Source organism: Lissotriton helveticus, chromosome 5_1 (assembly GCF_964261635.1).
Source record: "Lissotriton helveticus chromosome 5_1, aLisHel1.1, whole genome shotgun sequence".
Lineage (NCBI taxonomy): Eukaryota > Metazoa > Chordata > Amphibia > Caudata > Salamandridae > Lissotriton > Lissotriton helveticus.
The window spans coordinates 1,627,569,667-1,627,597,586 of NC_136065.1; the positions used below are offsets into that span (position 1 = coordinate 1,627,569,667).

The 27,920-nt window shown below is 46.5% G+C and overlaps 1 protein-coding gene across 2 annotated transcripts in view; it reads right to left on the reverse strand.

Moving 5' to 3' along the window:
- The window catches only part of LOC144755661 (NEDD4-binding protein 1-like), a 272,368-nt gene that overhangs the window by 106,655 nt on the left and 137,793 nt on the right, over positions 1-27,920 (reverse strand). For both annotated transcript variants that reach the window (XM_078644828.1, XM_078644827.1), the window contains exon 3: positions 16,977-17,107. In XM_078644828.1, the coding sequence (XP_078500954.1) occupies positions 16,977-17,107 (131 nt within the window). The remainder of the gene's footprint in view (positions 1-16,976; positions 17,108-27,920) is intronic.

Below are 27,920 nucleotides of genomic sequence, written 5' to 3' on the forward strand. Positions count from 1 at the left end.
TCTTATGAGAGTCTGCAAGATAGTCCATGGAATACAACTCACAGAAGTATTCCAAGTGAGGACCGGAGTCTGCAAGGGTTGCTTGCTCTTGCCTTTTTTCTTCCTGCTGGCCATCAACTGGATCATTAAGACATCCACAACAACAAGAAATGGGATCCAGTGGACATCTTGGATGCAGCTCGACACACTGGACTTTGCAAACCACCTGGCCCTACTATCCTATACCCATGTGCAGATGCAAAAGAAGACCGACAACATTGCAGCCACATCAGCATAACTTGACCTCAACATTCCCAAGGAAAAAAACAAGATACTGAAGGTTAACACTGCCAGAACAACTGCAGTTACTCTTGCAGGAAATGTACTGGAAGACATTGAGGCCTTTCTCTACCTTGGCAGTGTCACCGAAAAGCAGGGCGGCACAGATGTCAAAGTCGAGGCAAGAATCTGCAAAGCAAGGGTTGCTTTCATTCAGCTAAAGAATATCTGGAGTTCCAAGGATCTACTGCTGCAAACCAAGCTTTATAAGCTTTAAATCAGTCCTACTGTGTGGAGCAGAAACCTCGAGGACAACAGTGACCACCACCACCAAAGTCCAGACCTTCATTAACAACTGACTGAGGAGAATTCACCAAATCAGCTGGACAAAAACCATCAGCTACAAAGACCTAAGGCAGTAGGCTTTCCAACTTCCTGCTCATGATGAAATCCTGAAATGACAATGGAGCTGGATAGGTCACACCCTCCGCAAGCTTGCATCAAACACCAACAGGCAAGCCATGACCTGGAACCCTCAAGCATATGAGGAAGGCCTTTCATGAGGGATCGAGGCTGACTGCAAGAAGATGTGTTACACCTGGAGTCAGATTGAAAGAAAAGCCCAGGACAGATGGCTGGAGTGTATTAGTTGATAACTTATACCCCAGGAGGGTTAGTAGGCATAAGTAAGTAAGTAGGTCTTTAGCTCTCACTACAGAGCTTAAATATGACAACTGGCATTCTTGACCAGCAGGATGCAGGAGGCAATCAGCTCCAGTAGCTGCAGAGTCGATCTCACTGAAATCCAGGACTGAGGTCAAAAAGATTGGGATCATCGCCTAAATGTCCTGAACTCCAGACAATGTCCAAAATGGCTACGATCAAAGGAGGAGTCAGGTGTTACTTCGGCACGTTGACAGTGAAGCACACAGATAATAGGAGGTTTACTGCAGTCTGGAGGTGGCCAAAGACTGCTAGGGAGAGCCTGCTTTCAACAGAAAGTAGTTGAGGTAGGGAAGTACTGCCATCCCGGACCCCTGAAGGTGTGCCACCAACACAGCCATCACTTTCGCAGCTGCTGCCGGTGCAGGTAAGAGCGGTGGGGTAGGGGGAGTCGATATATGACAACAAAGGAGAATAAAAAATGTACAAAAAAGAAAAAAAACACTTACCTTGCACTCGCCTCATTGGTGATGCGGTGAACTCAAGCGAAGTGTTTTTCTTTTTTTAAATGTTTTTCTCCCTCGTCATTGTATGTCGACTTCCCCAACACAAACTGCAGGTAGAGTCAGTGGGCGGTAAATGACTGTTATATGTAAATAGGCATCCTGCAGGTCAACGCCACCATCCAGTTTTCAGGGTCGAGAACAGTCCAGACCTGGGCCAAGGAGAGCATTTTGATTTTCTCCTTCCAGAGTAAGGAGTTCAGGGGGCACAGGGCTAAAATAGGCAACAGGCCACCATCTTCCTTGGGCACCAGAAAGTAGTGAGAATACCAACCGTAACCTATTTCTTGCCCAGGCACCCTCTTGATAGGACCTTTGGCTGAAAGTGCTTGCACTTTCTACCGCAAAATGGAGAGACAGGCATTTGTCAGTCATTGGGGAGATGGTGGAAGGTGCAAACAGGGAAGAAAGGAACGGTAAGGCATAGCCAAAGCAAACGATCTGCAGAACCCACATGTCCGATGTTATTGCCGCCCAACCTGGTTCGAATTGCTGGACAATGCTAGCGATTCTGGCTAATGTTAAGACAAAGTTATTTGGCAGGTGGGGCTGCAGGGGGTGAAGTAGACTGGGCGGCCCATTGACCTTGCCCGCAGGGGTGGTGAGCACCTTGGCCCTGAACACAACTGCTAGATTCCTTGCACAGGCTGGCAGCATGAGGCACCTCTGCTAAAACCATAAAAGAGCAAGCAGTAGCCTTGTTCTCCTTCAAATGCTGTAGAAAGGACCCAGCCTTGTCCCCGAGCTGGTGAGTCCTGTTGAAGGGCATGTCCATCAGGGAGGGATAGAGATCGGCTGAGAAGGATTAGTTACTTACCTGTAATCCTAGTTCTCTTCCAGGGGTATCCTCATCAAAGTAATAAACATTAGAATATTCCCGCCCTTGCGCGCGACCCCGGAAACACTATATTATACGCGCCCCACATATATATAACCATATATATATATAACTATATATATATATATATATATATATATATAACTATATATATATATATATATATATATATATATATATATATATATATATATATATATATATATATATATAAAAATAGGCAATAGCAGCCTACTAAACACCAGAGCTGAATCATGCTGTAAAGAATTTCCACCATACATGAACAAACATGCATTAGAAACATGAGAAACAACAATAAAGTTTGTTTTAGAACGGTTTTAATGCTCAGAAAGCAGTAGAAATTCTTATAAAACACTGAAAGCATAGGAAACTCCCAGGCTGCATTGCAAATCCCCAGTCTAAAAAGGCTGAAAAGCTAACCTGCAGCTGAATGCAATAAACTGACACCGTGCCTTTAAGGCACCCATGACCCCCAGCTTCCCATCATGCCTCAGGGGTGACAGTTAGGTCAGTTGTTCTTTGCAGAGACTGAAAAAACCATGAAACAATAGGTTAACAATATCTCCAAGTTAAAGTAGTCCTTTGCCCGAGGAGGCGGGAGGGTTGCTTATGACTTTGATGAGGATACCCCTGGAAGAGAACTAGGATTACAGGTAAGTCACTAATCCTTCTCTTCCAGGGGATCCTCATCAATAGTCTTAAGCATTAGAATAGAATAGCGATCCTCACCTCATCTCCCTGTGGGCAAAGGATCAATAAAAACAGTGTATCATTCATAAGCCTAGACAAAACTAAGCTCGAACAGGCCGCAGGCTACCCAAATAGATTCCTCAAAGAGGCCTGCCCTACTTTAGTATCAGTCCTGGAATCAGATTCTAGGCAGTAATGCCTTGTAAAGGTATGAACTGATCTCCAGGTTGCAGCCTTGCAAATCTCTGACATAGGGACATCATGTAGGAAAGCTACTGTGGCCGCTTCCCCCCTAGGAGAGTGTGCCTTAGGTGTCAACAGCAAGGGCTTGCCCGCTAGCTGATAAGCCAAATTAATACAGGAGACGATCCATCTGGAGATGGATCGTTTGGCAGCTGGAAAACCTGTTCTCATTGAACCATAATTGACAAAAAGCTGATCCGTCTTCCTAATACTCCTAGTATTTTCCAAATAGAATTTAAGCACTCTTTTGAGATCTAAAGAATGCAGCGACCGCTCAGCAGGGGTTGCAGGGTTTGGAAAAAAAGATGGAAGAGAAATAGACTGATTAATATGAAAATCAGACACAACCTTTGGTAGAAAGGATGGATGAGTCCTTAATACTACTCTATTGTGGTGGAAAACAGTGTAAGGCTTTTTTGTACACAATGCTTGGATTTCGCTTACTCTGCGCGCTGATGTGATAGCAACTAAGAAAGCGACCTTCCAAGATAATGTTGTAACGTTGCTTTGTGAATGGGCTCAGAAGGAGCTCCCATCAACTTGGTTAATACAAGATTCAACTCCCAGGGAGGAGAAGGATTTCGAACAGGGGGATAGACTTTCTTTAACCGCAACGCTGCGGCGGCTTTTCTCGCTGTGTGCGGCAATTTTCAAAATACCGCGTTACATGACGAGCACAGCTCGTCATCAGCACAGGAGCGCTGTAGCTGATGACGAGCTGAGCTCGTCATCAGCATCGAAGGGGTTAACCCCTGCAGGAAGTCCTTGACCACTTGCATCTGGAAGAAAGACTTTTGGATTGGCGATTTCCTATACGCCACAATGGCTGACAAGTGCACTCTAATGGAAGCATACTTCAAACCAGACATTGCTAAAGAAAGATGGTCTGGAAGAATAACATCCTCCTGCCCTTTAATAGGGTCAAGATGATGTTCCCTACACCAAATATAAAACCTCTTCCACTTGAACGCATATGACGCTCTTGTGGAGGGCCTCTTAGCTTCCTTTAAAATGCGCATACAATCAGGAGGCAAATTCAGATGTCCATACTGCAGGACTTCAGGAGCCATGCCGTCAAGTTCAGAGAGGGGAGGTTGGGATGTAGAATCCTCCCGCTCATCTTGCTCAACAGGTCCGGCTTGCAAGGTAGACGTCTGTGTGGACACACAGACAGATGAAGAAGGTCCGGATACCACCACTGCCGCGGCCAGTCCGGAGCTATTAGGATCATCTCCATGTCCGACCTAAGGAGCTTGGAAACCACCTTCGGAATTAGAGACAGGGGAGGAAATGCGTAGGTAAATGTCCCTGACCAATCCATCAAGAGTGCATTCCCCTGCGTCCCTGGGCGGTGGAATCTGGACGCGAAGGCGTGGCATTTTTTGTTTTCGTCGTCTGCAAACAAGTCTATAGTTGGACGACCCCAGCAACGAAAAAGCTCTGCCACTACCTCGTCGTTGAGCACCCAGTCTGGTTGATCTTCGAAGTGCCTGCTGAGTGCGTCTGCCTTGATGTTTAGCTCGCCTGGAAGGTGCACTGCTACCAGCGAGAGGTCCCGAGCGAGAAGCCAGTGCCAGGTCGCTTGGGACTCCAGAGATAGAGGGTGTGATCGTGTGCCGCCTTGTTTGTTCAGGTAGAACATGGTGGTCGTATTGTCTGTCTGCACCAAGACCGAGTTGGCTTTGATTGCAGGGAGAAAGGCTTTGAGAGCGAGATGCACCGCTCGAAGCTCCAGCATGTTGATGTGGTAGGTCAGTTCTTGAACCGACCACCGACCTTGTATTTGAAGGCACCCCATGTGTGCCCCCCAGCCTTGAAGAGACGCGCCCATCACTATTGACTGAGTCGGGAGAGGTTGGTGAAAAGGAACTCCCCCCAACAGATTTTGAGGTCGAGTCCACCACTTGATAGAAATGTTCGCTGCCTGGGAAAGACTGATCCGGTCTTCCCAGCGTCCTGTCGATTGGTCCCACTGGTCCTCCAGAGACTGTTGCAAAGGACGCATCCTCAGCCTGGCGTGCGGTATGAGAAAGATGCAAGACGCCATGGAACCCAGCAGGGAGGATACCTGACGGACTGTTGGACTTCGGGTCTCGAGCAGAATCCTGCACTTTTGCTGCATTGAAAAAAGTCTCTCCTCCGAAGGAAACGCTCTTCCCAAACTTGAGTCCAGAACGGAGCCTAGGTAGTGGATGGACTGGGTTGGCTGCTGGACTGACTTTTCCATATTGACATGGAGGCCGAGATTGTGCAATTGTTGCAGGCAAAGGTGGAAGTCGCTCTCTACTTGCAGAGGAGATGGACCTTTTATGAGCCAGCCGTCTAGGTACGGATAGACGAAGAGCCCCTTCTTGTGAAGAAAAGCTGCCACCACTGCCATGCATTTGGTGAAGACTCTTGGTGCCGATTTGAGACCGAAGGGTAGCACCTTGTACTGGTAGTGTTTGTTGCCGACCACAAACCTCAGATACTTGCGATGATGCAGTGCAATTGGAATATGAAAGTATGCATCTTGCAGATCCACCTAACACATCCAATTGCCTTCCTGTAGATGTGGACATATTTGGTGAAGAGCCAACATACGGAATTTCTCTTTGACTATGACCTTGTTTAGAAGACGAAGGTCTAGGATGGGACGGAACTTGTTCTCCTGATCCTTTTTGGGAACAAGAAAATATCTGGAGTAAACTCCCTTTCCTCTTTGCGAGGGAGGTACTTCTTCTATAGCTTGTTTTTGAAGAAGAATCTTCACCTCTCTTCAGAGCAGATCTAACTGGTGAGGACGAGATTTCTTTGGAGGAATGTTCTTTGGGGGCGCACGGAAACGAAGCGTGTATCCATTGCGCAGTATATTCAGCACCCAACGATCTTATGTGATGCTGCACCACTCTGCCAGATGTTGTGAAGCACTTCCTCCCACTGGAGTGGGCAACGGCGCCAGAGGAAGCCACTGCTCATGACTCTTCCCCCACCCCTCCACCCCCCTCTCGTTGATGTAGAGGATTGCTATTGATGACCTCTACCTCGGTTGGATTTCCCCCCTCGAAACTGGGTCTTGCCCTGATTTTTATTTTGGGACCACTGAGGGGTTTGAACCCTCTGTTGAGCCCCTCTGCCCTTGTTGGTCTTAAAACGGCGCTTGAACTCCTTTTTCTTCTCCAAACCGACTGCTTTGACTGTTTTTTGCTCGACTTTCATTCTACTCATCTCTTCGTCAGTGTGTTCACCAAAGATAGAGGAACCAGAAAAAGGAAGATTTAAGATGCGTTGTTGTGCATCGGGCTTGATGCCTGTCAGGCGCAACCAAGACGACCTTCTGGCGCAAATTCCATGGGCATAAGAATGCGCCGCAAGGGTTGCGCCGTCCGCAGCCGTGCTAATCATCTGGTTCGCCACCAGACAGCCTTCTGTCATTGTCTCTTCAAAGTCCTTCTGGTCTTCTTTCGGCAGTTTGGACTTGAAACGCTCCATGGAGTCCCATATGGCTCTATCATATCTACCCAACAGTGCAGCTGCACAGGAGACCTTCAGTGTAGAAGAGGCAGAGTTGCAGACCTTATGACCCGACGAGTCCTGTGATCTGCTGTCCTTATCTGGAGGGACTGAGGAGGTAGCAGTGACCGAGTGTGTTTTTCGTGCTGCTGCTACGATCACTGAGTCTGCAGGAGGGTCAGTCTTGACAAAGACCGGGTCAGAGGTCGCTGGTTTGTACTTTTTTGGGATGCGAGCCGGCACCGCTTTAATGGTCGCCGGAGCCAGGAATATGTCTTTGACAGGGTCCATAATCCCTGGAACCAATGGCAGCAAGGGAGTGAAGCAGACTTATGGTGAAGTGTCTTAAAAATCACTGTCGTAGTGACTTGTGGAATAGACAGTTCAATGTTGAGCTTCTGAGCTCCTCTTTGCAGGACATCATGGAAAGTGTTGATGTCATCAACTGGTGAGACCCTAGAGATAGGGCTATCCGAAAGTGTGGGAGAATAATCCCTCTTGGAAGATTGGGTAGAGGAGGTAGAAGAAATCGATGGCGTCGTCCTACTCCTACAATGAGCACTGTGCCTCCTTTCGCGTGATCTTCCTGAACGTTCCTCCCTTCTGGGAGAACGAGATCTAGTAGGCCTCCTCACAGGCGATCTTTCAGCCTGAACTCTGCGCCTGGGATGGCTGCGTCTGTCCACTTCCTCAACTAGTCTCTGAAGCGGAGACCTATGTGCAGGACTGGCGTAATCTTGCATTCGCCTCGTAGCCCCTGAATCTCGCCAATGATCTAATGGCAGATTCCATCTAGGGGACAACCTCACATTTGCAGAAGAAGGGTCTCGCAAAGGTGAATTGCGGGCAGGGCTTCTAGACTTTGAGGCAGCTCGGCCAGACGAATGCGAGGATGAGTGTCGGGAGGCTGATTCTGTCACTAGAATCTCCGATTCCCTGGATCTCCCTGAAGCGGAGTTCCTCGACGCTGACCCAGTCCGCTCATGATGCCTCTACGTCGGATGTTCTGACGTCGATTGCCTCGACGGCGAGCGGTGCGAGAATCGGCGATGACTCGACGTCGAACGGCGATGTGAAGTGGACGACAGAGCCCTCGACGCCGAACGCCGCTGGGGCGACGGCAGAGCAGTCAATCTCGACGGCGAGTGTCTACGTGACGACGGCGGAGGGGTATTGGTCACCCTCGACGCCGAACGCCTACGCGACATCGACGGAGATCTCTTCCTCGACGCCGATCGACGTCTGGTTGTCGACGGCGGAGGATTCTGGACTTTGCGGCGGCAGAGATGAGCCTCTCCTCGACGCCGAACGTCGTGACGATGACGACGGAGGGTCTCTGCTCCTCGGCGCCGATCGTCGCCAGGTTGACGACGGCGGAGGGGTCACAGTTCTCGACGCCGATCGTCGCCAGGTTGACGACGGCGGGGGGTCACAGTTCTCGACGCCGAACGTCGCCTGGTTGACAACGGCGGAGGTGTGATGGTCCTCGTCGCCGGGTTGACGACGGTGGAGAGGTCTTGGTCCTCGACGTCGATCGTCGCCGATGGTGGAGGGTCTTGAATTCTAGACGTCGACGAAGTACCTGAATCTCTTCTTCTCGACGGCGAGCCCGCCGTCGAAGGTCGTTTTTTAGATAAATGACCCACCGGTAGTTCTTTCCTCAGCGCCGAGCCCGACGCTGAAGCTGAAGGGTGCGAAGACTTGTCTTTTGAAGGTGTTCTAGCCCTCTTGAAGCCCTTCCTTACCGGAGACCTTCCTCTGGATGATTTTTGGGCTAGGCCATAGATGCGAATCCTCTCCCTATCCTTCAGAGTTCTTCCTGACAGGGTTTTGCAGTGAGGACAGGCCTTTGGGTCATGATTGTCAAGTAGACAAAGAATACAGACTTCATGGCTGTCTGTCTTGGCCTTCTTGTTGCCACAAGAAGGGCAGTTGTCAAAAAGGGAAGGCATTTCAAAGAGAAAATACCCACCAAACTGTCAAGAAAAGACAGATTCTTACTTGACAGGATGTAAAATGTCAAAGTAAGTAAAAAAACTGTGAAAAATGAAGCACATTTCTGTCAGAAAAACAGAAATGAGTGGGGCTGTGTTGCCAGGATCCTTCCTGAAGGAGCCGGAAAGAACAACTGACCTAACTGTCACCCCTGAGACATGATGGAAAGCTGGGGGTCATGGGTGCCTTAAAGGCACGGTGTCCGCTTATTGCATTCAGCTGCAGGGTAGCTTTTCAGTCTTTTTAGACTGGGGATTTGCAATGCAGCCTGGGAGCTTCCTATGCTTTCAGTGTTTTATAAGAATTTCTACTGCTTTCTGAGCATTAAAACAGTTCTAAAACAAACTTTATTGTTGTTTCTCATGTTTCTAATGCATGTTTGTTCATGTATGGTGGAAATTCTTTACAGCATGATTCAGCTCTGGTCTTTAGTAGGCTGCTATTGCTTATATATAACCATATATATATATATATATATATATATATATATATATATATATATATATATATATATATATATATATATATATATATATATATATATATATATATATATGTGGGACACATATAATCTAGTGTTTCCGGGGTCCCGCGCTTGAGCGAGAATATTCTAATGCTTATGACTTTGATGAGGATCCCCTGGAAGAGAACCCAGTCAATCGCAGGCATGCTTGGCAGTGAATGGCAACCCTGGTGCCTATGACCCACCCGTTAGAAGTGGAGGTGTCCAAATCACAACGAAGAGTGAACTTGGTCGCATCACAACCATCTTGAATCACCTGACCAAGAACAGGTCGAAAATCTTCAGGCAGACCAGAAAGGACATGTGCCACCGAATCCCAAAGGGTGTAGGAATAGTGTCCCAACAAGTAGCTGGCATTAACAGATAGGAGGGCCAGACTGGTGGAAGAAAATTCATGTTTGCCAAAAGTTTCCACCTGCTTAGATTCCCTGTCAGGGGAAGTGGTAGGATATGTGTTGGGATTAGATCAGCTCGTGGAGGCTTGCACCACTAAGCTTTTGGGTGAAGTGTGCTGTGAGAGAAAAGCAGGGTCGCCAAGAGCAGGGTGATGATGCTTGGCAATTTGTCGACTGACTGGGGGGGGGGCAGACTAAGATTTGGCACAAGACCCCAATAAGGTATCCATAAGTGCCTCGTTAGATGGACGATGGACTTCTGTCAAGACACTGGTTTTATCCTCCAAGGTGGGGAGCTGGAGGTCAAGTACTTTTGCCACCCTATGCATCACCATGGCATAGGAAGTAGATTCCCCTGCGGCTGGTCCAGGGGGTGAGACGAGACCTGTTTCCAGGGAGGTATCAACACCACTAGCATCCTGGAAGTCCTTGTACCAATTAACATCCTGGTAGGGTTGAGCAAACTCATCACCTGGGTTATAGTCACTGTATGAGTCATTTACAAAAAGGGAATGCAAAGTGCGTTTTCTCCCTTTTGGCAGTGGTAAATCAAGTGGGGGAAGTGGTTGGACCAGCGACAACTCAGCGATGGAAACAGATATCAGGACTTCCTCATGCGGCATCGGCACTATCGTCGAAATGCCGGGGGCCGGCGTAGGTCATATCGCTTAAACAGGAGTTGGACTGGAGCAGGAAGAAAAAAAGGGCTTGAAGGGTCCTACTGGCGCTGTTGCTGAACCCACTGGCGGTACCCCAGATGGGTAAGTCTTTTGGCTGCTTGGGGCCCGAAGGTTCGCCAAAGCGAGTCAGTAAGCAGCCGGAGCATGACTCCACAGAACGCTTTGATCGGATGTGGCATGGCAGTTGGCCCCAGAAACTCAGTTTATGCTGGAACCAGATATGGAATTGGCTCTGAGGTGTAGCCCCTGCGCCTGCTTAGGCGAATAAGAGTGGCGCGAAGGAGTGGAATCCCGCTTCAATTTCTTGTGTTTCTTTTTCGACTTAGATAACAATTTTGACCAGACAAAGATCGTCCTCTAAAGCGGCATTTTCAAGTGGGAACAGGATCGGATTTTGGATACGGATCACAACTTGGGGCAGTCCTGGTGAGTAATCTTTTCATGCGTGGCGACGTACAGCTTTGTTTCACAGTCCCTGATGGCATTCAGGTTCATTGAAGCCTAGTCACTGAAGGGTTTAGAGTTGTGGCCCGGCACCAGACACCATACACCATAGACATACCTGTTGAGGGTCTGTCACAGACATTTATTTGCACCAGTTTCTACAAGACTTAAAACCTGTTGTTTTGGGGGTGACATCCCTTGCACACTGATTAAAAATGTGAGGTAAATATCTCAGAGAGACAAAAAGAGAGCTCTGGATCTGCGTTTTGTGGTAAGGATAGAAGGTAAAGGACGTCAGCATGCAGGGGTAGCACCTATGGGCTCTACATATCATTACCAGAGCGAAGCGGCTTCAGGGTGTAGCCGCACTGGACGATGTGCAGAGGTGCTGCTGAAAAGTTTCCATATCCAGGCTGATGCCTGGAGAATATTCAAAGGTGAGGAATCTGTGGCTAGAAGTCTCTATCAGAAACACTCGGTGTATCAACGACTCAGGATCTTCCTCTCATATTTCCATTAGGCAAAGCAAAAGGTATTCCATCAAGGGAGAAGCAATTCTGGAGTGATCAAGGAAAGCCAAAACAAAAGGGGAGCGTAGAGGTACTGATAGAATCACCCTCCAAACGGAACTTTTATAATCAAGGAGATTCTATCGAAAAAGTGAAAAAGTGAAATATTTTTAATTTTTAAGATACTATTTCTCTAGTGAACGTGCTAGGCTCTCTCTTAAAGGTGGAAAGACCAGAGCGCAATGTGCTTTTTAAAATACCCCTCACACACTAAAAAAATCCAGTAGTGTCATGCTTCATCATAGGGGTCTTCCCGCCCCTATAACGGGACGGGGCGTGCTACGACCAAACGAATACGCGGGAGCACTTATATTGTGACAGTGACTATGTGTGAGTGCACAGGTGTCAGTGAAAGTGTAGGGACCTCAAAAAGTGATTTATAAAAAAGTTAAAAATTCCCTGGCGTAGTAGAAAAAAATACTTTATTCGCTTCTCTAGCTGGGAACGTTAAGAAGGGGTTGTGAGGTAGAGCAGTAGCTAGCTACCTGGTCGACATGTTTCGTAAGCAGTCCCCTACTGCTTACTCATCAGGACCAAAAAAGCGATCCCTACTAAAGTATACTCAGTTACTACAGAATATGCCTACTGTCCTATGAACAGTGCAGCAAAAATCAGCTGACTGTTTCGTGCTTCGGGGCATGAGTTGGCCCAGTGAAGCAAAAAAGAATACAAATAGTACCCAAAAAACGACCTATTATGGTCTCTGTGGAGAAAAGGAGGAAAAAGAGAAAAGCTACACATATACGTAAGTTCTACGTTGTAATCCAAAGAAAAGTACAGACAATCGGCTATGTACCAGTATGCCTTATATATCAAAGGCAATCATATCCCTACATGCTTTAAGGAGGGATATTGCTTTGGTTATAAACAGCGTCTTGTTGCTGGTTACAAAAACAGGGACCTCAAACTGCTTGGTTCCACTGTCATCTCGTCATGATTTGTAGCGATGCTCCCTGAGGAAGGGCTCTATGCCCGAAATGCATAGGAATCAAAGCTAGATGCCATATGTCATGTGAATTCACTGATGATGAAATTATTAAATAATTTCATGAATTATAATTTTACCATCATGAAAAAAGGAAACTGAATAAAAGATTCGAATTTCATACCCACAAGAAGTGAACCACATTTATTTATGGAGTCCTTGGATTAATACCAAGAACAAGAAGGTGTGCACAAGGGGATGCAACTAATGGTTCATTAGGAGCACATGTGTCAAATGGACAGTTGCAGTAGCAAAGGTAAAAGAGAGAGCTGTAGAGAGAAAGGTAACATGGAAGAGTTGCTGCAAGACAGGTAAGACCAGGATGCAGGTGAAGAGGCCATGACAGAAGTGCAAGTTGAAAGAGGGGAGATGGGAGGAAGTGGCAGGAAGTTTTGAGAAGAGAGGTGATTGAGGGGACCAAAAGGGACTGAAAAGTAGAGTTTTTGAGGAGAAGTGGTGAAATGGAAACTGGAGAGTTGCACAAAGAGGTAAGAGGAAAAGGAGAATACTGTATGACGAAATGCGGGTGGAAGAAGTAGTACAACCATAACAGAGAGGAAAGATGGGGCAGGCCTCTTTCGGTGGTCAATACAATGAGTGTCATTGAGTTGGGTAACAATACACATCCATTATCTGTCAATAGTGCCAAGAAACTAGTCAGAAGTGAACGTGTGATCTACAAATATGACCACTGTGTTGTATTTTGAATTGCTATGCGATTGGGTTGATGTTTTTCTTGACCGAAAATGGGGTGAATGGCTGTGTTTAGTCATCTCTTAATTTCGTAAGAATAGACTGATGAATATGAAGTTACACATTTACTAGTTCCCTCACAGGGTGCTCTTTTGTCTGAGCAGCTTCATTTGCAAGAAGTTTCTTTAACCACCAATCCTATCTGGGAGCTGAGACTGAGCTCAGCAGCCTCTAAGTAAAGTCTAATTTCCAAACTTTGGTTTGGAGGAGGGCAACATGATTTACGTTTTTCAGGAATTGGGTAGACCTTTGCACTATTATTTCTGTCTTTGAACAATTTAATTGTAGACTGGTCTGACTAATCCAAGATTCTATTGCTGTGTGGCCTTCTCTCACATAAGTGAATTCTATTTTGTTTCCTGTGACTTGTAGGTAAATCAGTCTATAATCAGAAAAGAGATGGAAGAGTAGATTTGGTGGTCGCTGGTGGTAAAGGAGGGGCTTCACATAAAGATTGATTGGAGTGGGAAAGAGAGGGGAAAAAAAAGGAATGGAAAGGAGAGAGATGGAGTCTTTGTGGTACTACACATTTCACCTGATTGGCAGGGAAGACAGGTCCACCAGTCTGAAATTTTGGGACTGATGAGAGAGGAATGATTTGAACCTTTTAGAGTATGGTTGGTGATGTGTACAATTGAATGGAGGTAGAACACAAAAATGTTGTGGTCGACACTATTTAAAGGGGTGGAGAGGTCAAGAACAATCAGTATATCTTAGGGAGTCGTGGTCTGCTAGATCTAGCAGTTTGTCTTAGATGTTGTCTCAGAGTCCTTTCTACACCATATTCAAGTTTGAACCAAAAATATTTGTGTTTAGGATAGTGTGAGCTTTCTATGCAAGTTTAGAATTTCGAGGTGATGGTTTTACGATGATTTTTGAGCTCCAGTGGAGACCCACGATAGGAGAGTACTTGCTGGAGTTAGATCGGTGAGATACCTTTTTTGAGAAGATTGTGATCAATGAGTGTGTCCGTGTTCACAGCACTTTGCCTTATTGTTAAGAGCTACTGATGATGGGTGTCTTAGGTTCTGCAAGGCTTCCAAGTACGTGGAGTGGTTTAGGAAGAGCCAAGGTGTCCAGAGTCTTTGCTAGGGCAGGGCCTCTTTAATAGGGCTACGGATTCTTCCAGGTTGAGTTTGTCAAAAGAGGAGCGGTTTGTCATGTCCTACGCTGGTATTGAATTGGAGGGGCCTGGTGGCACCGGGCTAGCAAAAGGGGTATTTTCACTGAGTTATAGCATATTTTCGTGACAATTGAGGCTAGGGAGATGTCAGATTCTTGGTTGTGAGGGGTGGTTGTCATGATGCACTAGAAACTAATAAAGTCTTTGGGCACCCTGAATAGCCCTCATAAGCGATTTGTGGCATCCATGAGGCTTCTGGATAAGTACTTTTTTAGTCTAGGGCATTGACTAGGGGTGGGTAGTTCAGACTTTGAGAGATTGCATTGTGGGACAGAAGTGCTGCGATGTAAGAAAGGGAGCCTCTGCTGTCAGAGGGAAAATTAAATGTTGCGGAGTCACAGATGAAAGTGAAAGTGAGCACTTCTGGATGAATGGTGATGTGAAGTAAATAAAAGCTGTGAGGCAAGTGGGGGGGTTGAAAGAGGAGAGGAGAGATAAAGTAAAGCTACAGGAAATTATTTACTCAAGAGAAGGGAAACGTGCAGGTGGATAAAGAAGTAGAAATTAAAGCTACAGGAAGAGTTAAAAATCAAGGCCTACAATGGCGAGAGACAACCCTCAAGGACTAATGAAGTGTCTCAAGTCAAGACCATGATGGTGAGAGAGTGGGAAAAGAGGGCATTGGGCAGCACACAGATGCTTGCTGCTGTAACAGTTGTTGAAAGAAAAACCAAAGGAGATGATGGACGGAGTATTGAACATTGCAAGCACTCACCCACAGTCAACTGATCTAGGTTTAATCCATCATCATTCTTTAGCTCACTCCGCCACCCCAGTTCAGACATGGCTATATGCAAATCAGTCCGACCCCGTACCTCATGGGAACATTCCAGCCAGAAATGCCAAGCCATTTCTTCCCTGGACCTGAAACAAGCATCTTGGGACCGGTTTCTGGCTAATCAGCCGTCATCAGCCGGGCAAGCTTGAATACAGTGGCAAAGTGAGCAAGGGAGATATGAGAAGAGACGCCACGCGCCTCATATGTAGGTTTTCGGAGTAGAAACGCTAGATATTTACAGAGCCCTGTGCTCCTCTGGCTACATGTTAACAGCCACGTTTTTTTACGTTTTAGCTTTACCGATCACTGTGAACCACAGCGTTTGAACGATAGACAGCATTCTACCACTGACATGTCAGTACACGTCCATAGCGTGTGCGCCACTTTCATTTATTGCACTGTCTTAATGCCACTTGTTACCCTGAATTCCGCACGCCGTCACCACGGGGCACACACGAGCATGTTTTGTGACATTTGACCGCACTTTTTTGACAGAATTAAACACATTTTTTATAGAATTGAGCATATTTCGCATTATATGATATATGTTGGTGGGTTTGAAATGTATAAGATGTGAGTGCTATATGTGATATGTTTTCCTACAATTCATCTTTTCTAGTAAATGCTCCCTGATGAAGGGCTATGTAAAAGCCCGAAATGCATTGGACACAATAAGAGGCATTGATGTCAAATAAACACAGTGAATGAAATGAAAAAGAATTTCATCAAAAGAACAAAGTGAAATAACTAATTTGTGAATAAAGAATTCTCCAAAAGAAAGTTCTCGAGCTCCATGATTTAACTTATTGAAGGAATCCCTGACTTGTCATCAAGGAGAGAAGGTGTGCACCAGGGGATGCGACTGATTATTAATTGGAAGCACTGTTGGGCTAGTTAATTACAAGACGTCCTAGACAAGAGACGTCACCCAGGCAGCACCCATAATAGATCTAACTTGTGTTGAACTTAATCAAACTCTAGGCTGTGCACTAAACTTCGTTCATTTTTCAAGTGAGCAAGGGACCCACGTCTGGGCATAACAGGTGTTGAGACATTACTATATGGTGTGGGGTGTCTCTATGTGAGGTACTGGGTAAGTGTTTCTGTGAGAGGCACCAGGGAAATTGTTATTGTTGAATATTTGAGTTCTTAAAATTAAACTTATTAGGAAATATTACTGGTTATTGGGTGTTACCTGCAGGAATTTTGTATTCATTTGTATGGTAGAACTAGGAGACACAAGATTATAACCACTTTAAGTGGCAAATTTTACCACTTGACCCTCCATGCCCAAAGGTGAGGGGGGTGGAGGGCACTGGAGCATTACTTCACCTTTGGTGCAATAATAATATTACTGACTCTGGGTTTCCTCCTCTCTACCCCTTCCAAAGAGGATGAAGCATGTCAGATAATCAATGGTGAACACACTAATAGACCTACATGGATCGTGTCCTCTCATCCTGGACATCTTGCATTGTATGAGGGTTCCTCCCACTCACCTTGTGGTCCCTCACCACATATCCTGGGGTATCTCCTACCTGTGACCTGGGAGTTTCTCACCCTGGATATTGGGGTTTCTCACCTGTCACGTTGGGGTCCCCCACTGTTCATCTTGGGTTCCCTATCCTTTCATTTTCTAGCTCCTCTCATATCACTTTAGGGCAGTCACTCCTTTCACCTTGTTTGCTGTTCTACTTTTACCTTCTCATTTCTTTCCTTTCAATGTAGGACCCTTTCCCCTTCAATAATGGGGCCACTACCTTTTTATCTTACAGTCCCTGTACATTCACCTTATTGTTCCTTCCTTGAGGGTTCCTTTAACCTTTTATATTGTTTTTTTCACCTTAAGAACATGCCCCTTTCGCCTTAGAGGACCCTTCCCTTTCACCTTCTGAAACCTTACCTTTCACCTTGGGGTCCTTCTTCATCCTCCACTGTGGTACAAATACTGTCACGTGGCGGTGGCCATGGTCCCAGAAGTGCTGAACCGCAATGGCAATGCCACGGCAGGAGAAGAAGCGACGCAAGCCATGTCTGGAGAAGGGAAAAGCAGAGGGTCAAATTAGGCTACTCCAACAGGGGTATAAACCCCCTTCCATTTTCAGCATCTTGCACCTCATTCCAAACATATCTATGGAGACCCCAAATGTGCCTCATTCCCTATATAGTCTGCTCTTAGTTTAAGACCCATCAAGAAGAGAACTGTTGCCCATGCCTGGAGGCAGAGGCCTAGAAAAACGACATGAGGGTTAAGGGGGTGCTAACTCCGAGCAGGGGAGATCTTGTTTCCAAACACCTGTATTTTGGGTCTCATAATGGGGATCAGTGTTACACTTTAATGCAGCCAAAATTTGCCTCTAATCACCTACTACTACTACTGTGCTCTGGTTCACTTTTTCAAAAGGAACTCAATGCCTCATCACACCCTTGAGAGCCAGATGAGACATAGAACACGTGTTTCTGAGATGGTTAAGTCTTTTACTAGTGGGCAGTCCTTTCAGCTCCCCCTTATTGTGTGTTATGAGATAGCACTGGCTGAGGGAGATCATGTTGCACTGACTAGGTGATTTTATTTTCTCCCATTTAAACAAGGTTGCTGGTCCTCATCCATTCCTAGTCAGTTAAACGGATACGGAAAGGCTCTCAGGCGGCTTCTACGCATTTGTAACAAAGCTGCTCCATAATGGTGGCTAAGGATGTCATGCAGCCATGAGTAGCATCCCGGACCGCTTTCACAATTTGAGACACAAGGAAGTCGTGGCCAAAGGGGAGGCCGAGGAGGGGAGGCATAGCAACTGATGGGAGGACATGGGGACCTCTGTATGACACAGAAAAGCCTAAGAGGGAGACATGGACGGGAAGGCATGTGTTGAGAATTGGCAGGCAGGTGTGGACAGAGCTGCAAGAAGGATCATAGCTAAGCCTTAGGGAATGATGAAGAGACTTCACTTTTCCAATTCACTCTTCAAAGAAATCTGGCAGGAAAGTTAAGGTTAACAACTCTAAGGTACAAATAATATCTATCAGAATACAATTTTTGAAAGATTATTGTGTAAAGTTTGACAATGGAACATTATTTGTGATGCTATTTTTGTGTGTAAAATAAACTGCATAAAAAGTGGAAGGGAGATAGCGGCTGCCTTGGACAGATGGTACCTGTTGGGCAGAGAAACACTTACATTATATGACAATTTGAGCCTGTATTATATGCAGTGCTTAATTTGAGCAGGTGCTTTCAGGTGCTCAGCACCGGCACTTCTTTCACAGGGCCGAGACTACAATTTCTGACCCTGCAGGTGGTGGTCTCAATATTAATTGTTCAAATAAAAAAAACAAGAATAACATACATTGCATGGTGACTGGCTGGTAAATGTTCATTGACAGGCCAGCGTACGCCTGTCCAGGCAGGCATGATTGTGTATCACCACGTTAGTGATGATGTCATCACGCCGATCACAAATCCAAGAAGTCATCGACAAACTATGGCTTTCATTCTGTTCCCAGAGTCTGCTGCACCCTGCCACTGCCCGAGCCTAAGACTCCCATTGGATAATTGTAGCTGGGGGCTGGCTCATGACAGAGTTGAGGCAAGGAAGCTGCGAGAGCGCATTTGGAACTTGGGAGTGAGGGCTCTTGAGGAAGAATATACGAAAATAAATGTGGCAGTATTACGGCTGGGGATAATGCCTGTGCTGTAGCAGGCAGGGTCACAGCAAGCTGAGCAGTAGATGCCGATGCCGTCGCAATCACTGGACCTACTAATTACAGGCAGCACTAGCAGTGACATCACCTGCTGTGCTCGAGCAGCCGTCTGTTCCGCAATAAACCCAGTCATACCGCACTGATTAATATATGCATAAAAAGCAGTTTCATTTGGTGTACATTTTGTTTATGCACTCGGTGTAGGTGAGAAAGTAAAACATGCCATCTTCCACTTCTTTAGGAATGACAACAGGAAAATGCAGAGTTCAAAATAGCAGGGACATGTACAGGCTGAAGATGGGGGTCACAGGCAGCAACAGTGTTATAGTTGAGAAAGAGCAGGAGTAAAGAGGAGAAAGAAACAACAGGAGAGGAGATAGGTAAGACAGAGCTAAATAGAAGAAAAGGAGAGCAAATCAGATACAAAGAGAAAGCAGCCATGACGTGAAGAAGAGAGCATTAAGAAGAGAGAAGATAGAATGAAAAGACGTAGAGGACAGGACAGAGGAAAAAAGCAGACATATGATAAAACGGAGACACAGCTAATCACTGCTAGAAGAGTGATAGTAAAGAGCCAAGATCGAGGGGAGAGCATGGATAAAAGTGAAGAGGAAAAAGGGCAGGGCTAGAATGAATAGAGGGCAAATTAGAAATACAGGGAATAAAGTAACAAACCAGGTATGACAAAGATGATAGAAAACAATTAAAGAGGTGAGAGGATAGACTCTTAGAGCAAAAACTTAGGGGACAGACAACAGATCAAGGTTAGAAGCTAGAGACTGAGGCAGTGAGAGTGTTGAAAGTGGGGTCATCGGACGAAGAAGTGATCTGTGGCCTCCTTGGCAAAATTTTCAGCACCTGCACTTCATTTTTTTTTACAAATTAAGTACTGATTATATGGTACTATCAACTAATTGATCATGTGGTACAGGTGAATGTCTCAACATGTCTTAAATACCACATGGAAACTAGCAGAATTGAGCATGCCACTATATTGAATACATGTACAATCTTAATCCTAACACTAACCTCAAGACTAATACTGAGTCATACAATGTAATTTCACCCCAACACTTAATCTCACCATAATCCTAAACTTCATCAAAAGCCTAATTCCTATCCTAACCCAAGCTTTAACCCCAAATCTAACCCTAATCAGGGACACTGAACACAAAGTTAAGCCTACACCCTGATACAGTATTTGGGGTTGGACTAATACTCAAAACTCTGCCCGAGTCCTTAACACAACATGACCCCCTCAGCCTAACCACAGACCTAATCGTAACCCTGAACTTAAAGCTACGCCAACCACTTTGATAAATGAACCCTAACACTTACCTTTATAGTTGTGTTATTCAATGTAGTGATATATTCACTACTGGTATTTTCAGTAGGGGTACTTTCGTTGTAGTGCCTTCTATGTAACTGTGCATCAATGTAGTGAAATCTCTGTAATGGGCGTGCACCTGCGTCAAGATCTACTTGGACAATATTTCATATCAATGGCAAAACACTTTCTGGCAGTTTTTTCAGCAAATTTACTTTGGGATACATAGTGATCTCAACTGTATCTGGGGGCACTGATCTTAAAACTACATATGGGAGCACTTTAAAGGTGATTTTATGTCATGATATTCACCTTGGGGATATGTATCTGCTTCAGAGATGTATGAAAATGTTTTTGTCAAACATGCGCTTGACTCCTCCCAAGAGCAGCAGGAATGGTGTTGGTCTTGTCCTTTGGATTCTGAATGCATAATGGACTGATGTTGAACTGTGTGCAGAGGTAAGATTCACAGCTCAAAAGCAGCATCACTTCCTATGATGTAATCAGAGTCAAAGGTTGCACTATGTAACTTCCTCCGAGGCCATGCACTCGCATATTCTGTGAGGCTGTCTGATCAACTATCATGGTGTTGCTTTCAGTATTGTCACTGGAAGGCGAAGAGACAACGGCCATGTGGAGTCACTCATGTGATGTCATCATGGGCTAAAGGGTATATGTCACTTCTGGTACGCCAGCGAGCCTGGTGAAACAGTGTCACTGGACCATCAAAGAGGCTAGCTCAGTGCACAGAAATGCCCGGCAGCATACAATCTGATGACGACTTCTGGTGTTCATGTATCTACTCCAGGTCAGTAGTTCTCAAGAGCTGTAAAGCTGTACCACAGCTATTTTGTTCCTTCGCAGATTCTTCAGCAGTGTTTACTTGACAAGCACAAGTAGCTCCCCGCCAGTACTTTGCCTCACTCATCCACCCTCCTGTTGTAAACCAGCTGTAAATCCTCAACGTGAATACTACAAGCCTCTGAAGAGACGAAACGGATCGAAACCTCAAAATGTATATGTTTTATCATTGCCGAGGGAATAGGAGTTTTTTTGTGTGAAACGTTTGGAGTGGGTTTCTGTTGGTAAAGGCAGAAACTGTGCCTGTTGTGAGTGTCAGTGGTGGACAGGAAGTGAGCAGACAGATGGGTTCGCCAGCTTCCAGAGACACACGCTGCCTAATGTGCATGAAGGGTCTCAACATGTCGGATTGAAAGAGTCCTGATGGAAAGCTGGAACGGGACTCGTAGTGCCGCTGAAGGCCTAGTGGGCTGGTACTGCAATGCGAGCAGAGGAGGAGGAACAACGCCGCTCATTAGAAAGATTCCCATGGTGCCTTCCTCTGAATGCTAAGCCTGAACACAACAGGAGCGCCCGGCCACTAACCGGAGGCTTGAGTCTATGTGGTGGGACTTACTTTACAAAATACCCCCTAAAATTAAACGGCGGTGCTGGTGTCAAATGACAAGCCAAAAAAGAAAAACGCTTCTGTTTATGCGGTACCCCTAAACCTGCACCTGTGCTTGCCTAGACCGGGGTTTGTTTTTCAAACCCCTGTAGTTCAGGCATGATGGCGCCCTTGAGTACTTGTCTAACACACTAGAACAGACACACTGACGCTGGCGAAGTATACTTTCAAAACGCAGCTACCGTCCTGCACGCAATCACATTCCTCCTTAACAGACCCGGCTACAGACATTTTTATTTGGGTGGGCCATGGGTGCATTCGGGTGGTCCACTGCGGGCTAGATTGGTCACTTATATGTCTAGCCAGGCCTGCTTCAGGGCCCTCCTTTATCTCGCCTCAGTTTTACAAGAGCCAGTAAAACGCACTCTTTTCTTTCCAAATCTCTTTCTAAATGTTATCACTCTCAAAAGGTGTTTTTTTCCATGTAATGTCCCTTTGATAGGAAGAGAAGGTTTCTGAGGTGAGAGTATCAGGCAAGTGACACTTCTCGGATCACCCTCATGACCTCGGATTTCCTCACTGCCACCTTCCTCGAGTGCCCCTCTTCTCTCCATAGACCCTCCCCCTCATGACCTCCTCCTCAGACTCCCTCACTACCGCCCTCCACCAGTGCCCCTCATCTCTCCATAGCCTCTCCCCCTCATGACCTCCTCGGATTCCCCCACTGCTACCCATCGCCAGTGCCCCTCATCTCTCTGCAGCTCCTCCCCCTCATGACCTCCTCTGCAGACTCGCTCGCTACCACACTCCACCAGTGCCCCTCATCTCTCCATAGCCCCTTCCCCTCATGACCTCCTCCTCAGACTCCCTTACTACCACCTTCCTCGATCGCCCCTCATCTCTCCTTAGCCCACCTATTGACCACCTCATCGGATTCCCTCACTACCACCCTCCATCAGTGCCCCTCCTCTTCATGACCTCCTCCTCGGACTCCCTCACTGCCACCCTCTGCCAGAGCCCCTCATCTCTCTGCAGCCCCTCCCCCAATGACCTCCTTCTCGGATTCCCTCACTGCCACCCTCCACCAGTGCCCTTCATCTCTCCATAGCCCCTCTCTCATATGCATTTCTTTTGTTGTATAGCGCTACTCGTAGTGTAGGGTATCACAGTACTTTACATCACGCACACATTATGCAGAGACAATGAATTATAGAAGTACGTAAATCAGTCTACAGAGAATGTCACATAAACCAATGAGGATTACAAGGTGTAGGAATCACATGTCATCTATACTGGTGGCAGTATATTTTAAGAGGGTTTCGTCTGGAGAAACACAAACTCAGGATTTAAAGAGTACTCCAGTGCTTGAGGGTTGGCTTTACTAATAAAAATGTATATCTGCCCAAACTAACTCTTTTTAGCAACATTAGAATAATGAAAGACCTGGGAAGTTCTAACTATATCACAACGCCAAAAAAAACTAAGTTCTAACTATACCCTAAACTACAGGTTTGCATGCAGCTCTAGGATAGGATTGTAACTTCTGAACTGCAAGTAACACAAGAATCTCTGTGGCAAAGGGAGTAACCCCCTGGGCTATCCACATAAAATACAGTTTATCTGCATTTCAAAAATACCAACAAACAAAGGATTGCTCTCCAGCAGGATTATTACTCAAAAGAGTTATCTGGACATGTTTTTTTATTGTAAATGAAGAATGCATGAAGTGTGTGTCATGATGGGCCTTTCCTGATTTTAAAAAGAAGAACAAATAGTCACACATTCTTTTACCTGCTGGTTCCTTGTCACAGCCAATCTGATAAGCAGCTGCAGGGCCAGGAAAGGTGAATCAGGATAAACAAACTTTTTTCCAGCGAGGAATAGAAAAGGAAATATCCAGGCATCAGAACGGTTAAGGTTACAGTTAAGGTTGCCCGGTGCCAAAGAAAGAATTTGTCCCCTTCCCGTGACCCAATCATACCTGCACGAGTGGGCAGGGACACAGCCCACCTTTCTAAAAGGCGATGCGTGATTGGGCGTGCCTGTGAGCCCAGGCCCAATTACGCAGCTCCCAGGAAGAAAAACTGAACGTTTTAAATGAAAGTGGCCATTTAATTCTGGCCTTCGAGACGACACTGCCAGCGACAGGTTCATGTTTAGGCGGGCCAGGCTCAGGTTTTGGTGGGCCTGCCCCACCCGGTCCACCCGCTAGAACTGGGCCTGCTCCTGAACATCATTAAAAGTAGACAGGTTTCTTTGTGCAGGGCATCATCTATGGCGCAGCACCCCTTTCCCAGCCCCCAAGTACAGAAAATGCCTGGCTGTCGTTTGATTCAGAAAAGGGGGTGGTGATGAACAGAGTGTCTGAATTAAGCAGACCACTCTTACCCAGTCCAAAGATCAGGGCTTGATCCATCACCGTTTTTTAGCTCACTGCACCATCCCAGCTCAGAACCTGGCTACATGCAAATTAGTCTGACCCTGGCCCAGTGCATCATGGGAACAGGGCAGACCAAACTACCAAGCCTATTCTAATACTGGGAAGGAAACAAGCTTCCGGAGACCGGTTTCTGGCATTTCAGCCGTCTTCGGCCCGGCTTGCTTGAATCCTGATGGTGCAATGAGCAAGGGACTCACATCTGAGTATACCCTTCCACGCTTATGGTGGACAAAAACGATTCAGAAAAGGGGGTGGTGATGAACAGAGTGTCTGAATTAAGCAGACCACTCTTACCCAGTCCAAAGATCAGGGCTTGATCCATCACCGTTTTTTAGCTCACTGCACCATCCGAGCTCAGAACCTGGCTACATGCAAATTAGTTTGACCCTGGCCCAGTGCATCATGGGAACAGGGCAGACCAAACTACCAAGCCAATTCTAATACTGGGAAGGAAACAAGCTTCCGGGGACCGGTTTCTGGCATTTCAGCCGTCTTCGGCCCGGCTTGCTTGAATCCTGATGGTGCAATGAGCAAGGGACTCACATCTGAGTATACCCTTCCACGCTTATGGTGGACAAAAACGATTCAGAAAAGGGGGTGGTGATGAACAGAGTGTCTGAATTAAGCAGACCACTCTTACCCAGTCAAAAGATCAGGGCTTGATCCATCACCGTTTTTTAGCTCACTGCACCATCCCAGCTCAGAACCTGGCTACATGCAAATTAGTCTGACCCTGGCCCAGTGCATCATGGGAACAGGGCAGACCAAACTACCAAGCCAATTCTAATACTGGGAAGGAAACAAGCTTCCGGGGACCGGTTTCTGGCATTTCAGCCGTCTTCGGCCCGGCTTGCTTGAATCCTGATGGTGCAATGAGCAAGGGACTCACATCTGAGTATACCCTTCCACGCTTATGGTGGACAAAAACGATTCAGAAAAGGGGGTGGTGATGAACATAGTGTCTGAATTAAGCAGACCACTCTTACCCAGTCCAAAGAATAATGAAAGACCTGGGAAGTTCTAACTATATCACAACGCCAAAAAAAACTAAGTTCTAACTATACCCTAAACTACAGGTTTGCATGCAGCTCTAGGATAGGATTGTAACTTCTGAACTGCAAGTAACACAAGAATCTCTGTGGCAAAGGGAGTAACCCCCTGGGCTGTCCACATAAAATACAGTTTATCTGCATTTCAAAAATACCAACAAACAAAGGATTGCTCTCCAGCAGGATTATTACTCAACAGAGTTATCTGGACATGTTTTTTTATTGTAAATGAAGAATGCATGAAGTGTGTGTCATGATGGGCCTTTCCTGATTTTAAAAAGAAGAACAAATAGTCACACATTCTCTTACCTGCTGGTTCCTTGTCACAGCCAATCTGATAAGCAGCTGCAGGGCCAGGAAAGGTGAATCAGGATAAACAAACTTTTTTCCAGCGAGGAATAGAAAAGGAAATATCCAGGCATCAGAACGGTTAAGGTTACAGTTAAGGTTGCCCGGTGCCAAAGAAAGAATTTGTCCCCTTCCCGTGACCCAATCATACCTGCACGAGTGGGCAGGGACACAGCCCACCTTTCTAAAAGGCGATGCGTGATTGGGCGTGCCTGTGAGCCCAGGCCCAATTACGCAGCTCCCAGGAAGAAAAACTGAACGTTTTAAATGAAAGTGGCCATTTAATTCTGGCCTTCGAGACGACACTGCCAGCGACAGGTTCATGTTTAGGCGGGCCAGGCTCAGGTTTTGGTGGGCCTGCCCCACCCGGTCCACCCGCTAGAACTGGGCCTGCTCCTGAACATCATTAAAAGTAGACAGGTTTCTTTGTGCAGGGCATCATCTATGGCGCAGCACCCCTTTCCCAGCCCCCAAGTACAGAAAATGCCTGGCTGTCGTTTGATTCAGAAAAGGGGGTGGTGATGAACAGAGTGTCTGAATTAAGCAGACCACTCTTACCCAGTCCAAAGATCAGGGCTTGATCCATCACCGTTTTTTAGCTCACTGCACCATCCCAGCTCAGAACCTGGCTACATGCAAATTAGTCTGACCCTGGCCCAGTGCATCATGGGAACAGGGCAGACCAAACTACCAAGCCAATTCTAATACTGGGAAGGAAACAAGCTTCCGGGGACCGGTTTCTGGCATTTCAGCCGTCTTCGGCCCGGCTTGCTTGAATCCTGATGGTGCAATGAGCAAGGGACTCACATCTGAGTATACCCTTCCACGCTTATGGTGGACAAAAACGATTCAGAAAAGGGGGTGGTGATGAACAGAGTGTCTGAATTAAGCAGACCACTCTTACCCAGTCCAAAGATCAGGGCTTGATCCATCACCGTTTTTTAGCTCACTGCACCATCCCAGCTCAGAACCTGGCTACATGCAAATTAGTCTGACCCTGGCCCAGTGCATCATGGGAACAGGGCAGACCAAACTACCAAGCCAATTCTAATACTGGGAAGGAAACAAGCTTCCGGGGACCGGTTTCTGGCATTTCAGCCGTCTTCGGCCCGGCTTGCTTGAATCCTGATGGTGCAATGAGCAAGGGACTCACATCTGAGTATACCCTTCCACGCTTATGGTGGACAAAAACGATTCAGAAAAGGGGGTGGTGATGAACAGAGTGTCTGAATTAAGCAGACCACTCTTACCCAGTCAAAAGATCAGGGCTTGATCCATCACCGTTTTTTAGCTCACTGCACCATCCCAGCTCAGAACCTGGCTACATGCAAATTAGTCTGACCCTGGCCCAGTGCATCATGGGAACAGGGCAGACCAAACTACCAAGCCAATTCTAATACTGGGAAGGAAACAAGCTTCCGGGGACCGGTTTCTGGCATTTCAGCCGTCTTCGGCCCGGCTTGCTTGAATCCTGATGGTGCAATGAGCAAGGGACTCACATCTGAGTATACCCTTCCACGCTTATGGTGGACAAAAACGATTCAGAAAAGTGGGTGGTGATGAACAGAGTGTCTGAATTAAGCAGACCACTCTTACCCAGTCGAAAGATCAGGGCTTGATCCATCACCGTTTTTTAGCTCACTGCACCATCCCAGCTCAGAACCTGGCTACATGCAAATTAGTCTGACCCTGGCCCAGTGCATCATGGGAACAGGGCAGACCAAACTACCAAGCCAATTCTAATACTGGGAAGGAAACAAGCTTCCGGGGACCGGTTTCTGGCATTTCAGCCGTCTTCGGCCCGGCTTGCTTGAATCCTGATGGTGCAATGAGCAAGGGACTCACATCTGAGTATACCCTTCCACGCTTATGGTGGACAAAAACGATTCAGAAAAGGGGGTGGTGATGAACAGAGTGTCTGAATTAAGCAGACCACTCTTACCCAGTCCAAAGATCAGGGCTTGATCCATCACCGTTTTTTTAGCTCACTGCACCATCCCAGCTCAGAACCTGGCTACATGCAAATTAGTCTGACCCTGGCCCAGTGCATCATGGGAACAGGGCAGACCAAACTACCAAGCCAATTCTAATACTGGGAAGGAAACAAGCTTCCGGGGACCGGTTTCTGGCATTTCAGCCGTCTTCGGCCCGGCTTGCTTGAATCCTGATGGTGCAATGAGCAAGGGACTCACATCTGAGTATACCCTTCCACGCTTATGGTGGACAAAAACGATTCAGAAAAGGGGGTGGTGATGAACAGTGTGTCTGAATTAAGCAGACCACTCTTACCCAGTCCAAAGAATAATGAAAGACCTGGGAAGTTCTAACTATATCACAACGCCAAAAAAAACTAAGTTCTAACTATACCCTAAACTACAGGTTTGCATGCAGCTCTAGGATAGGATTGTAACTTCTGAACTGCAAGTAACACAAGAATCTCTGTGGCAAAGGGAGTAACCCCCTGGGCTGTCCACATAAAATACAGTTTATCTGCATTTCAAAAATACCAACAAACAAAGGATTGCTCTCCAGCAGGATTATTACTCAACAGAGTTATCTGGACATGTTTTTTT